This window comes from Carassius auratus, chromosome 29, assembly GCF_003368295.1.
Source record: "Carassius auratus strain Wakin chromosome 29, ASM336829v1, whole genome shotgun sequence".
Taxonomy (NCBI): domain Eukaryota; kingdom Metazoa; phylum Chordata; class Actinopteri; order Cypriniformes; family Cyprinidae; genus Carassius; species Carassius auratus.
This window is the reverse complement of record NC_039271.1, coordinates 12,977,594-12,992,094: the sequence shown is the minus strand read 5'-3', so window position 1 is coordinate 12,992,094 and position 14,501 is coordinate 12,977,594. Positions and strand designations below refer to the sequence as shown.

The window sequence follows — 14,501 nt, the reverse complement described above, 5'->3', positions numbered from 1 at the left end:
AAGCCAACACATGCTTCAATTAATTCCTCTGTTGTTCTAAAAGCCATCATTATCTTTAAGGGGAATTAAAAAGTCGGACCATGGTAGACACTCGTCAGATTTTTTATTTTTTATTTTAATGAGGCTCTATCAGTTTAAGTAGCACTGGGCTTAATAATGAACAGATTTAAAGAGGCGAGACAGCCAGACAGAATGAACCAGAGAGAGATGAATCAGAATCTACGATGAAAACTTTTTTTTTATTAAGTGGGGAAAATTTGGATGGTGAAAGTCTATTAATTAAAGACCAAGTTTGACCGGCAAGTCTGTCAATTATGTATCAGCCCTTCCTTTAATGTCTTGGCTTGGACAACAAATTAATTATAGGATTTAATTATGAATTACGGGAGTTTTGATGGTTCGATGGCAGAGATTGAATATTAACATGCATACAATGATAATTTAATTTCCCCACTGAAACTAGATGAAAACACAAGACTCAAAGTTCTTTTTAGATCAGATCTACACTGAACGAGCACGCATTCTGAATTCCTATTTGGAGTATCTCCATATTGAGATTATTTAAATGCATTTGTCCTTTGCTGAAAAACTGCAAACATGAAATGTGAACACTGGACACTCAATGCCATCATTCTGCAATATGCACACATTGGAAAGAACTTGGATCTTTAGCTAAAAACAAACCTTTTCACAAATCCGGACCTTTGACATCACTTAAAGTCTGGTCAGCAATGCATTCTGGACACAAACTGACAGGAACAGTGTTGTTTTAATATTGTTTACATAGTAAATAATCAGTTATCTTTGTTTTTGTTTTCTTTGATTTCACGCTAAGTTTGAAATTAATAACATATACATGTGTCAATCTCAGTGGGGGGCTGTACAGAAACCATCATAAACAGTGGAAAACGCATGGGAGTTTCTAGTGTACTAGCTTCCTACTTGAAGAAATTCGAATTCCTTTCAAACTATATTTTGTTTTCAGCTGGACTGATAAAAACCTACAGACATCAATTGCCACAAATTGCATTACAGTTGTGAAATTTCATTGTACCCTTGTGTAAATTTCCAGTTTTACAAGCAATATTCATCAGATAGTCAGTAAACCAACTGTGGGTGGCTCATGGGAGACTAGGACACTGCCATGTCTAATGGACACAAACACAAAGCTCACAATATTCAAACCAGCCATCTGGGTTCATTGTCATTGTCATTGTTTAAAAACTCACTCATTTAGTAACAACCAAGGCTGGTAAAGCAAATGTCAAAGAAAAGTCACCTTCAGGCTATGACATGACAAGCCCAAAGCTCCAAATCACTAAGCATTCATACATTTTTACTGTAGGAAATAAGGGGCTGCCAAATCTCATCAGCCATCTTAAGTTGTCTTTGTCTAGTAAAGTTTTGTTTTCCTTGAACTTTTCAAAAGAGGGAACAAGAGCGTGTCAGGGAGAGAGGAGTGGGCATCCTTCCCTGCTCGGCTGTGCCTAAATGAGGGCTGGTGGGCAAAGTGCGGCCCAGGTTTAAACACGACCCCTTTGGAGATTATGATAGTCGATCCAGTGGGCTGTGATGGGCCACAGCAGGCCTGGCTAATGAGAAGGCTGTTCAGGGGCTGTGGAGAAAACAGTGGGTCTAACATCACCATCTCCTGTGGCGAAAATGAGCCTAAAGCAAACCTATTCCACTGGCAATTGTTCAGGGCCATTTAACAGAGCGGCCCGCATTCGCATCATTAAGTCCCAAAAGCTTAGGACAATATTACATCGCTTCTAGCCAGAGGGAAAGGGCGGATAGACCGGATGTGTAATGAGCAGATATGTCCAGAAGAGGGAGTGAGAGATCAAAACATAGAAATATGTAAAGCAATAATGTCAGCTAAAGCCCTAGACTAGAGTGTCTAAGCTTCATTAAAGGCAAACACTGCCCCCTGCAGGACAAATCGTGTGTTTTTACAATAACACCAGTTGTGACAACACAAATGATCTCAGCCAATGGGAATACATAGCCAGCATTGTGGCTTTTACAATAGGTGCAAGAACCATACTGACACGAGTTGTTTGATGCATGAGGAATGGAAACACACAGAGTTCTTACTTGTTTCCTCTGATGCCTTCTCTACGAACTGTGGCGAGACCTTCGGTCACCAGGGACTCAGCGATATTTTCTCCTGAGGTGTCTTTGGAGAGATCATAAGGGGTTACTATAACAATGCTAAAATAAACACACACATTTCAGATCAGCACTGTTGCAGTGAGATTCTTTTTTTGTGAATATAAACAACGCTCACCTTTTCCCAGGTAGACCATGCCGTATTCCCTGCCCTGAGGGGTTTTATTCTCCACGGTGAAGCAGACTTCTTTGCCGATTACCTTCTTACGTAAAAACTCTCGTGCCTGGAAAGCCCAAGGCTGCAAAAAAAAAAAAGGAAATAAATCACACACACACACACACACACACACACACAGCTATTTACAGCCATTCAGCATCGGAGGATGTGCTTTAGCAACTAAAAAGAGTCTCTATTCACTCAGGTGAGATTGGAAATGTTCAAACAAAAACATTCTGGAGTTAATGAGGTGTAGAATTCAAGGTGTAAAAATATAATGGCTTTACTTAAGGAAAAAGGTCACAAGACGCGGAGCAAAACTGTGATTTTAGAGACAGCATGAAGCGGAACGCATAGACTTATATGGCTTATGGTCCAAAAACCTCTTTATTCATTTTTTTTATGCCTTTGGCAGATGGGAGTTTCTCTATTATTCAAAGAGACTAACAATGCATTCAAGGTATGCGTTTTACCAGTTCATGCATTACTGTAAATATACAACTCACATTACTGAATACACCGTAGATCAAACAGCAAAATTCAATGTTACTGATAATAGGAAATAATACTGAATTAAGCGTTAAACTTATTATTAATGTTTATAGTCATTTTATAGTGGGTTCCCAGAATATGCACTACAACACTGTTATTAAGTGAGCTTGTCTAAAAAAATTTTACGCAAACTTAAGGATGTCAATTAATATGTTTGGCAGAAATACAAATATAAACACATACACTGGGCTGAGTTGGAATATATCTTCAAGGATACGTTCACATACATTTTTTTTCCAAAGTTTGGGGTCTGTAAGACTCCTTAAAAATGATTTTAGTCTCTTATGCTCACGAAAGCTGCCCTTATTTGATGAAAAACTGAGTAAAAAGTAATATTGCAACCCTCCATGCACACAAGGCCAATAAAATCACTATTGGCTTGTAATTTTTATTGGCCAGACTAGATCAGGTCTGATGAGTTGCTGTGATTATGAATATTAAATCGCAAGGACTGTGTTCGCTCACTTGCACAAATCAAATGTGGATGGTAATATGTGTTTGCGCATTAGTTCCACCGAATACCAAAGGAACTGGCAGTGGCTTTTGCTTGAAGGCTGAAAAACTCTGAATGAACTCAATCATTTGACAGGAAAATACAGCAAAGAATACCATTTACGTGTAAATTCTGCATGGTTTGCAAGTCTCTCTCACTCGCTCACTCTCTCTTTGCCTGTCGGATAGAAACACAGAGCGCTCTCACCCAAACAACGGTGAGTAGGGCGCTACACACTAGAGTTACGGTGCATCAAACACACTGCACATCCATTGCTATCAATGAGAACGGTGTGCCGTTAAGACAAAAGAGTCAAACTCTCACACACTCAGTGTGTTCCAGCATAAGTAAGTCAAAATATATCAGTGCTAAACTTATTTTTAGCCTCTAACTCAAACACTGGTGAGTGAAATCTAATAATTTATCCAATAGCTGACAATGGACATTTAGTCACTTAGCATGAAAACTGTTGCATTTGCGACTGCTTTACTCCCACTTAAGTAAAAGTTATTTATATTGCCCTAAATAATACAAAAAAAATTATTGCCCTAAAGAATAATAAATTTATGTTGCTTCCCATGTTCAAGGACTTTTTATATTGTTTCTGTTTTAATGCTTTATGAACACATTGCACAAATAAGACCGTGACCACTTTACATCAGTTTCCCAGGAAGGTGTGATTTTTATTTATTTTTTATTTTTTATTTTTTTGCTGTCGATCACAGTGGACAGAAATGTTGCTTTATTTGCAACTAGAATAAATATAATTTTATAATTTTTCTGCAATATTCCGATTTTTCACACACACACACAAAAAACTAAATAAGTTAGCATGATCAACAGAAAATTCACTGCGTAAACAAAAAAGAAAGAAAGACTATGAATCAACATGTTTAGAAAAGAAAAGTAAATCAAGGGGCCAGAGCAGCGCTGATGTTTACCTCATCTGGTGTGTCCTTGGTATCTGGTTGACCTTGAACTGCGCGACGTGCGAGAGCTCCTGCTCGGATGTTACTCAAGTTGATCTGCCGTTCTGGAGGGGGTCCTCCTCGCGGCTGACCCCTAACAATGACCGCACAACCAGACAAGACCTGCAAAGAAAAACAAATCAATGTGAGTTCTTATATAAGGTTTCATAAATAGTTTATCATTCCAGTCATGTCAATAATGATGAGAGCTGTAACTGCACTGGCATCGGTGATGCATGACACAAACAATCAGTCTGCAACTGAATGCCTGAGGTATCTGATCGAGGCCACAATTCCTTTAGGACCTGCTTGTTTGTGTTTGGCCAACAGTTGAACATCTATTACACCCACTAACCAAAGATACCATCACTGAAAGAATCACAACTCTGTTAATCACAGCATGACACCTCAGCTCCCTAAACAAAAACAACTTCAAATACTCAGGGGAGAGCTTGCCGATTATGTGTGTATTCACATTAGCATTTGAATCAGTGATTGTTCTCTGAGATGTTTGAGGTGTTTACAGCAATAATGCTTACAAGCCTCATCCTGTGTGCTTTTTGCCTTAAGAATCAGTTTTTGCAGATCTAAGAGTGGCTTATCCAATCAGATGTCATATTCGGTGTGCATTGTTTTAGTCTTAAGTCTAATTTTTGAACAAATGTCCGCACTGTCCTGCTTGGAAATATCTGCGGCATCAGATGAAGTTATTGTCCTGCTCGCATTTGATTCAAACACAAAGCCATATAACACAAACACTAATTATCATCTGTGTTTTGATTGCGTAACCGAGTGTTCATCTGGGCTATATTTGAATGTATTACATATCTAATAAAGCAAGAAAGTGGGGGTCAAACAGTGAAGGGTTCAGTTCATTATTTCCTTAAGAAAGGCGCTGAGAGGAGAGGGCCTGCTTAATCACTGACTGTATGGAAGAATACACCGGTCTCCGTCATCACAGTCTGGGGCGGAAATTGTTCATGAATTTCCCAAATCCAACACGCTTTAATTTAACAAGGAGTTGAGCAAGACTGGAAAGCACTTTGTTCGTTTTAAAAAGGATAATTTCATGTTTAGGCAGAGTCAAAGCTATACAAAGACAGGTCATGACATTTCATTTACAATAATTTACCATGCCAACCACTTTAATCAAGTTTAAATGTATTAAGGCGCTATATTATCCCATGGAACTGATTATATTAACGTAACATATTCAACTGAATCAATAAACTATAATTATTATGAATTATATCTATAAAATCAACATAAGAATTCAAAATCCTAAGGTAACTCTGTCAAATCATTTTATTGTTTTGGCTAATAATAAGTTAGCATGGTTTTAACGTAGTAACAGGGTTAGTATTTTTGGAGGACCAGTCCAGGATACATTAATTGAGTGTTTCATCCTCACAAGGAAAGGCTATAACATTAACACATGAAAATGTAAAAAATTTTAATCTAATAATAAAACCTGTCCAGGTTTGTTTTCATGTAACGTTAGAGGTTAACTTACTTCCAGGCTCTCTCACCTTACTGGGTTTCTCCATGGACAGTTCTCGCTTGATAAGTAAGTGAATAGAGGTGTTTTTGAACAAATGTTTAAGTTATTAATTCGCTCTTATCCACAGCGAGGGCCCATATTCTCGCATTTAAATCGCGACCTGACAGCATCCCAGAATGAATCTTCTGGTGAACCGATTCAAAAGTTTCGAGTCATTAGATAGAATTGACATCCCGCAACACTTAACCGCAAATTAAACCCGCAAGTATGGGATTCGCGCTGGCTTTCTAGTTTAAATCAGTGCTGAACAATCTCTAGAAGTGTTTTAAAAGCTCAGCTTTGACAGAAGAGGGTGCTTAACAAACTATCAGAGTTTGTTATGAAAAATGTGCCTCTTTACAAATAATGATTTGCAGCTGCAAAATATTTAGATTTAGCGACTGGTTTATAATAATGTTTGGCAGCATTTACAACAGCAAATGAAAGATGTCAAAAGTTTAGGGAAACGTTGACTACAAATGTTGCATAACTGGCCATCTGGATCACAGCTGAAGAGCGCTGAACTTCTCTCAATCTCTGCTGCTCATGAAAACAACGGAGACAAGCCAGAAGTCAAAAGAACTAAACGAGAAGCAATAAGATGCATAATGCATGCCTGGAAAATAAAAAAATAAAGAACTTTTGAAGTCTTTGCAATCACTTCTTCCCCTATGAGAACTAGTGAGTTAACCAGCACCCCCAAACCCACACATTTGTGTCCCGTGTGCTCTCCTACCATCTTCACTATTCCCCTCTGCAGCTGTGGAGCTGAGGCTGGGCTGGACTGAACCTGTGCCGCTGCTGCAGATGCCATGTCCGCTGGGCTAGAGGAGTATTCCGTTAGGGAGGGAAGAGAGAGAGGTACACGAGCCGGGAGAGTCCTACGAGACGCCTCTGCTGTGAGCCGAGGAGGAGAAGAGAGACCGGAAGCACAGCGTGAGGAGGTACACGTCGGAATGTTGCACTTCCTCGGTCACCGCGTCACACTCGTGAAGCTGAATGGGGCGATTTGGTTTTTGATTTGATTTGATTTATTTAATCATATCGAGAAAGCCTTACAGTAAACATAAAAACAAAAAGGCATCAGATGCAATCGAGGATAAAAACACAATAAAGTCCAGGACTTATTTCCATTGTGGTCCTCAACGTCTGGTTGTGACGTCAGAGTGCGAGAGTGATGACATCCGTTTAGAGGGGAGGTGCGACACGTCAGCCCAGATTTGAAAAAAGTGTGCACTTATCCACAACACTCCCACTTAAAATGTTTAATAATTTTAATCCATTTAAATTATTATTATTTTTTCTGACTTGGCTATTGCTTCATTCTTATTTTCTTTATATTGCCTGGTGCAGACTTTGAATAAGCATTATGCACACTAAAGATAGAGGATTAGGTCCAAACCAGCAGAAGTTAAATAAAATTAAATTGAAAAATAAATAAATAAGTTTAATTTTATTAAATTATTTCCCCCCCTTTATTTATTTTTGCTGTATTGCTTTTCATTTTATAATTTAATTGTCTATCTATCTATCTATCTATCTGAGAGCGCACGTAAAGAACCGTCATGAGACAGGGTACACAGAGATAGTACCCACTTGAGTTTGTAAATTGAAATTATTCAATTAAAAAAGATCACGATAGACACTATTTTCAATCCATAAAGAATGTCAAAAATGCATGAATATAATGTGTAATTTAATGTGTGTAATTTAATTTACGGGTCTCCCGATAATGTATTATTATTTATTATTATTAATTTTATTATTATTATTATTATTATTATTATTATTATTATTATTATTATTATTATTATTATTATTATCATCATCATCATCATCATCATCATCATTATTATTATTGAGTCGTTGAGACATTTAAGTGTTGGATTCAATCATTGTAATTTTCATATTGAAATTCTATTTTTCTTATCTTTTTTCTAAATTCAAACAATAATGTACAAGCTGCATGATTATAAATTATGTAATAACTTGTTGGATGCGTCGGTGATACCGAGACTGATAGCACTTTACCATTTACGTTCTTTAATTAGCTGCTAGTTCGGTGGGTTTCATAATTGTATACGCATCATGACTAACATTCATGGCTCGATATTGAAGAAAAGAACCTACACCGGCCTAATAGAACATTTGTAGAGGCAGACAATAATTTGCGGAGGTGCTTACTGACCACTAGATGACGCCATTTGAAAAATTATTACGTGTATCTTTGATTTAGTAAAGTATTACGCGTACCGATCTATATGCTTACAATAAAGCGCATGCGTAAAACTTGGTTGACATCGCCCTTTTTTCTTATGATAATCCAGAATTTAGGCCATGTAAAAAAAAAAAAAAAAAAGTAGCCAGATGCACTGGGGAAATCCTTCTGACGGAAAAATGGTGCCCTGAAATAATGATCTTAGTTTATTTTACAATATGGCCTGACAGAAGGCATTCTTTTAATCTAAAATTAATAAAAGAGATTTCATATTATATGAATGAACTGGAAGTCATATTGGACATTTATTTACTCACGCCCGCAACCGTACAATTATAATTCACCCTTTTGATTGTATATTTACTTGATTGATAAAGGAACAGGCCGCATCTCTTTATGTTATTAGAGAACTACTGAAACATTGTCCATTACAGTACTCGGATCAATTAAGGCGCACACAATAACTAAACACATCATTCTCTTCACAGAAGCCTGCAAAATAAAATAATAATAATAAAAATAATAATAAAAAAAGCATGATTTTCTTACTTTATATCATATTGGAACATTGGCATACAAAGGGAGGCTGTGTAAGAAGTTAAATGATTATTTCTGGACTGTTCCCAGCTGTCGCATAAATTACTCTTACAATGCTGGATACATGGGTTACCAAGAGCTTTGGATATGGTATGGCGCAAGTTTTTGAACAATTATGTAATTCACTTACAGATTTGGGGAGGAAATCTTTATCAGCAATCTTGCACAGGCACAAAAGTGCACTTTCTTATTTGTAAAAGAAAAAAAACATGAGCTTTGGTGCGAACTGTGAGAACTAAAAAAGGAGATTTCCATGATTTAAAGTCGGTGTCAACAAAAAGTTTTCGTGTTCTTTCTAATTTAAAGCTGCAAACCAGTATCTGAATGGCTGTTTGAATAGTGCATAACACGTGTGCGCGTTTGGAGAGCTCCAAGTGCACATTTACGCGGGAGCAACATCAGATTTTAGTGTCAGAATTCACAGCACAGCATGGAAAAAAATAAAAATTTGGATTGCTTTCTTGATATCTGATGGTACAAGATCAGTGTATATATCACGATCGTTTTGATTTAAAGATTCAAATTGTAAACATTTCCAAAGTGCCAAACAAACTTGCGCAGAGAGAGGATTTTATCATTTTTATTTAATTTTTAAAACATTAACTCGTTACTTTAACTAATGTATTTTAATAAAATTAACAAAAAATAACGCAAAGCTCTTTAAAGTAATAAATAAATATGTTATTTGTCTTTTGATCCCGTTGGCAAGGAGATGTTGGCGTTCAAACCGGTCGTCGAGTTTATATGCGGACCGTCCAGTCCTACAGATATTATTATGCTGTAAGAGGTGGTTAATATGTAATTTGCACCATATGGCATTTTAAAAACCAACCTTATTTTCACAATCTTCGATCTGTGTGGATTTACCTAATGATGCCCAATTAGTCATTGAGCAGGCCCAAAGATGAGGCTTGTGTGGATACTCTCTCGCTAATATTTGCTCTCCAAATATTTCCTTTGAAACGTTTACAACACATTTTATCTGCTGGCCAGACAAGGGACATCTGGGAGGGTTTTCAACTCTCGATTTTTATAAATAAAACCACAATTGGTTCACATTTGCTCCTCTGACTCTATTTGTTCATGCTTGAAAGAAAATGTAATAAAAGGGGCTCCATGATGGATTTATGATTTATCAAAAGCACTTTACCATATGGCAGTCGTCTTTGGAGCAGGTTTTCAAATGTTTGCTTTAAAAGAACTAAATCTGATTAACATGTAGCCTACGTTTGTCGCGTGGAAGGGTGGAAGATGCGCCTGTCACGTGACCTCCGGGAGAGCCTCAAGCTCCAGTCGTTTGAGAATCACAGAAGTAAAATCGAGATTGTATGCTCATGAATGAGTTTAACATTTTAGAACTATCCTTTGGAAGCTGACTGCTTTCATATGTGGGCGAGCACTCCATTCACTTTCATTCAGAACATCATGGGACCTGTTCAGCGCTGAGTGGTGCTGAAATGGGACACTCCACACTTACTGCTCGCTCTCTGTTCGCTCAGCAATAGCGATTATTTAAACCCATCAAGTATTCATGATGCAAGTGTGGTTTAGCTAGCTTAACATAAGTTCTCGAAGTGAAAAAAAAAAAAAATCGGCTACACTAGGCTAAATGTTTGTGCCCCTTTTAGCCTATATGGGCATGCATGGGACCTGTGGAAGTCTAGGAAACCACTGCACCCGTCCAGTTGGTGCACACAGTGTGCGAATGACATAGTGGTATTTTAGAGGGCTACTGTTTTAATTTAATGGAACTTCTGAGAAAATTTTAAACGTGTTTATTAAATGTAAAGGTAGGACCTATTTTGGGGATCGTAATCTGTTTTGAACCCCAGTGTCACTCCCACAGCCTAATCTAAAACACTTTTCAGACTAATATCTACATCCAACATGAAATTGAGAACCCACGATCACACAGTGTGACACAAACGCGTTATGACTATCTTGGAAAAAAAACCGAACCTTGTGATCACTGGTGAGCAGTCACCATCGAGAGTCTGTATTTACTTTCTTCCTGTGTGGACAGTACGTCATCTTGATAAGGGCACTGTGTTAAATACAAGAAGTCACGCGAGGGGGCATTGAGTGGGAGCCAGACGCAGGGACGCATCTCCTTCAAGAAGAATAAGACCATCTCCGCTGTAAGATGGCTTTTAACTTACTCGTTTTGAAGAGTGTTTTTTTCTCGCATTCGATTTCAGGATAATTTAATACATTAAATGTTTACTAAAATGTAATTTTGATTTTTTTTTTTTTTTGCATGGCCCCCAGCCAGGTGCACGTTGGGATGTGCGGCGCAAATTCTGATCTGGGAAACGAAGGTTGGCAATTGATAATTACAGTGCTTCCAAAGATTTTCAACCCCTAATTGCTAAAGTTAGACTTTTACTGATTAAGAAATCGAGTTGAAACTCTGAAAACTATTTATATATGACACGCATCATATTTATATAGCCTCATTTGTATAGCCGCGTTTTTACTGCAAAGACGCACACAACTATAATGACATAATGACAATGGTATAATAATCGGCTCTGAAGCCTTCACTTATGTAGAACCAGTCTAACTGCTGAACTTATATAAGGCTTTAGCAAAAGTTGTATGTTAGTTCATTACGAAAACTGTTCTTTTCAACACTATCAGAAACAAAAATGTAGGTACAGAAAATCACATCGTGTGGTACCTATAAAAAATACATACATTTTTGCAGATATAGGCCTTGTACCTAAAGTGTAGCCTATACATGAGTGACTTTTGAAATGCATATCGCCTCAGTTTTGTACCTTGTTTCAGTGATTGAAGTTGTTCATCTGATTCTGGATTACATACCACTTGATCATAAATGCGCAAAGCTCCCAATGATGTAACTTGTGTTATGTATGTGTCAGGAGAAGGGAGTGTGAATCAGCAGGGCGGTGTGTTTCTAAACGGCCGTCCTCTTCCCGTCTATAAACGGAGACTGATGATTGAGCTCGCGAACGAGGGCGTGAGACCGTGCGAGATCTCCAGGATACTGAAGGTATTGAGTACAGTTCTCACTTCACCACGTGTTCATTTGAATATCAACATGTTGGGATGAACAGCGTGCTCTGTGCAGGTGTCCAACGGCTGCGTCAGTAAGATTTTGGGCAGGTTTCAGCGCACAGGGTTCATTGGTCCTAAATCAACGGGAGGCAGCAGACCCAGACTCCTGACCCCTGACGTCATCTCCATCATAGCCCAGCACAAGCGGGAGAACCCCTCTCTGTTCGCCTGGGAGATCCGACAGAAACTGGCTACAGATCGAGTCTGCAGAGGAGATAAAGTCCCCAGTGTAGGTTAAAACTTCATTGATTTTGGTGGATTTTTCTTTATTTGGTCAACGGCAAATATTCAAAACATTTAACATTAATATATTTATATTTTTAACAGTTTCTGTATTGACATCATAAAATTTTAGGAATAGTTCACCCCAACACCAAAATAATTTTCATCATTTAAACCATTTATCCTCTTGTCAACCCAAACCTGTATGACTTTCTTCAACCGGAGGGTGAGTAAATGATTACAGAATTTTTCCTTTTTGGGTTGAACTATTCATTAAAAGGATGAAAAATTATATTTGTGGAAAATGTACTAATATTTCAAAATGTAGATAAGTTTGTTTCCTATTCCAAACAGATTTGGAGAAATTGAGCAATTGCTCACCAATGGATCCTCAGCAACGAATGGGTGCCATCAGAATGAGAGTCCAAAAAAAAAAAAACTATCGTTAAAACATCTTAATATTGAATTTGGTTATTACAAAACACAGCTTTTCAATTTACAAGACATAAATTGATGGACTGAAGACTTTTTTTTGTGATGTTTTTATCACTTTTTCATTCTGATGGCACCCATTCATTACTGAGGATTTGCTGGTGAGCAAGTGATGTAATGCTTAATTTCTGTTCTGATAAAGAAAAGAAAAAAAGTAAGCAAATTTAATTTTGGAGTAAACTATTCCTTTAAATGCACAAGTCTATAGCCTCCAAAAAATATTGAGTAAAATATTTTTTATCTTATTGTTCAGCAAAAACGTTTGTATGACTCATGAATGAATGATGTCATCAGGTGTCTTCCATAAACCGGATTCTTAAGAAGATTCATCTAGATGTGGACATGGTGGGCAGTTCATATCCAAATGTAAAACACAGTTACACAGGTAACCCTTTTCTCACTGACTAGTAATAGAAGAATAATGATAAAGGTGACTAAGTGTAAATGTCCTACCTGTGTTTATCCTACTTAAAGGTCTTGAATCAAATATAACCTCCCCTCTTTCACTTCCTGTCACCCTAGAGGAACAAGTGGATGAGCAGAGGAGCTTACACACAACAGCTCAGACAAATCAGCAACAACTGAACGCGAACCTGCGACGCACCTCTCATCGCAGCAGAACGGCTTTCACCACAGATCAGAGCCAGAGGTTAGAGGAAGGTGATCACTTTAATCACTTCAGTCTCCGTTCACAGTCATCCGTGTCCTGTTATACTGAGCTACTTTAGAACATCTCCCCTTCTGATTCCTTGCTATTCAGAGTTCATCCACGGGCTTTATCCAGACCTGCTGACCAGGGAAAAGCTGTCTGAGGAGACAAACCTTCCGCAGAACACCATAAAGGCAATGCAGCTTTAAAATTTAAGCTAACACATGCTTTCGTTCCTTAAAAGTAAACATCTGTCATATGAAAAAGAGGCTGAGATGTTTAACCTGATTTTGATCTTCCATCTAAAGGTTTGGTTCTCCAATCGCAGAGCGAGGATGAGGAGGGAACAAAAGGAAGAACAAAGTGACTGTGGATCACTGGGTATGTGCTGATGTCTTGTTTTCATTGTAGAATTACATAACCTGCATTATAAACAGTGTCTCTTTCTCAGGTGTTACTAGGCCGGGGTTTCTGGGAAGCAGGAATGCTTTGATTTCATTGCCAGAAACATCTGGCAGCTCATTGGACGGTTACTTGGCTCATCAGTCACAATCCACTTTTCCACTGGCCCATCAAAGAGACAAGAACACTTTCCCATTTGCTCATTTGAACTCAGATGCAGCGTCAACATGTCCATTGGATCACACAGAGAGTCTGATGCCGCCATACCACCATGTTAATGAGGAATCAGTTTACCGAATTGTTCCCTTTATGACAGATGAAAGGATCTTAATGGCTAATCATTCACAGTGGGCTTCTTATCAAACTCTGATTGGATAGAATGTTTCAATGTTTTGAATTCCAAAATAGAACATTTATGAACATCAATGTTGTGGGCAGTAGAGGGCAGCAAAGGAAAGAAATAGCCGTGCTTGTTGTGGAAATCTTTTTTTTTTTTTTTTTTTTTTTTTTTGGAAAATATTATATTTGTTTCTTGCTAATTGATCAAGACTGTTTAAAAACATGTATTTGATATTTTGGTTGTATGGTTTAAGTAAAATAAATGGTTTAAAATGAATGGACCAGAAACTTAAAGGATTGTCTGATTCAATTCAAATGGAAAATTATTTGTCAAATCAGTGGAAATATCTAATAAACAGCTAAAAAACAGGAAGAAGAAGGAAAATTAAACAACAATTAAATTATTGTAAAAAAATAAAATAAATCTTCCAATGAAATTAATTAAAAGGAGAAGCTACTCAAAATATTCTTGACTTGTTTTTATAATGGATTTTATTTATGAATATTAATTTAAGACTTTTTAAGACCAAGTACTTAGGGATGTTTTGCAGTTTACACAATATTTAATGCAATGACTTTATTTAATACTTTTGGCTCAGATTGAATAATTTCCAAGGCC

The 14,501-nt window shown here is 37.5% G+C and overlaps 2 protein-coding genes across 3 annotated transcripts in view; one reads left to right on the top strand and one right to left on the bottom strand.

The window, feature by feature from the left end:
- Positions 1 to 6,946, bottom strand: part of snd1 (staphylococcal nuclease and tudor domain containing 1) — a 158,907-nt gene extending 151,961 nt beyond the window's left edge. The window contains exons 1-4 of the mRNA XM_026209660.1: positions 6,619 to 6,946; positions 4,316 to 4,465; positions 2,291 to 2,411; positions 2,098 to 2,179 (exon numbers count right to left, since the gene is read on the bottom strand). Coding sequence (XP_026065445.1) covers positions 2,098 to 2,179; positions 2,291 to 2,411; positions 4,316 to 4,465; positions 6,619 to 6,696 — 431 coding nt within the window. The 5' untranslated portion in view covers positions 6,697 to 6,946. The remainder of the gene's footprint in view (positions 1 to 2,097; positions 2,180 to 2,290; positions 2,412 to 4,315; positions 4,466 to 6,618) is intronic.
- Positions 6,947 to 10,765: 3,819 nt separating this feature from the next.
- Positions 10,766 to 14,027, top strand: pax4 (paired box 4). Of its 2 annotated transcripts, XM_026210488.1 has the most exons (9): positions 10,766 to 10,835; positions 10,966 to 11,015; positions 11,583 to 11,713; positions 11,792 to 12,007; positions 12,787 to 12,877; positions 13,015 to 13,152; positions 13,253 to 13,335; positions 13,450 to 13,522; positions 13,593 to 14,027. In XM_026210488.1, exons 2-9 carry the CDS (start codon positions 10,982 to 10,984, stop codon positions 13,919 to 13,921), a joined length of 1,095 nt encoding a protein of 364 aa, XP_026066273.1. In that variant the 5' UTR covers positions 10,766 to 10,835; positions 10,966 to 10,981; the 3' UTR covers positions 13,922 to 14,027. The 2 variants fall into 2 exon arrangements, with proteins under 2 accessions (XP_026066273.1, XP_026066272.1); XM_026210487.1 differs by lacking the exons at positions 10,766 to 10,835; positions 10,966 to 11,015 and having other exon boundaries at positions 11,319 to 11,713.
- Positions 14,028 to 14,501: the final 474 nt, after the last annotated feature.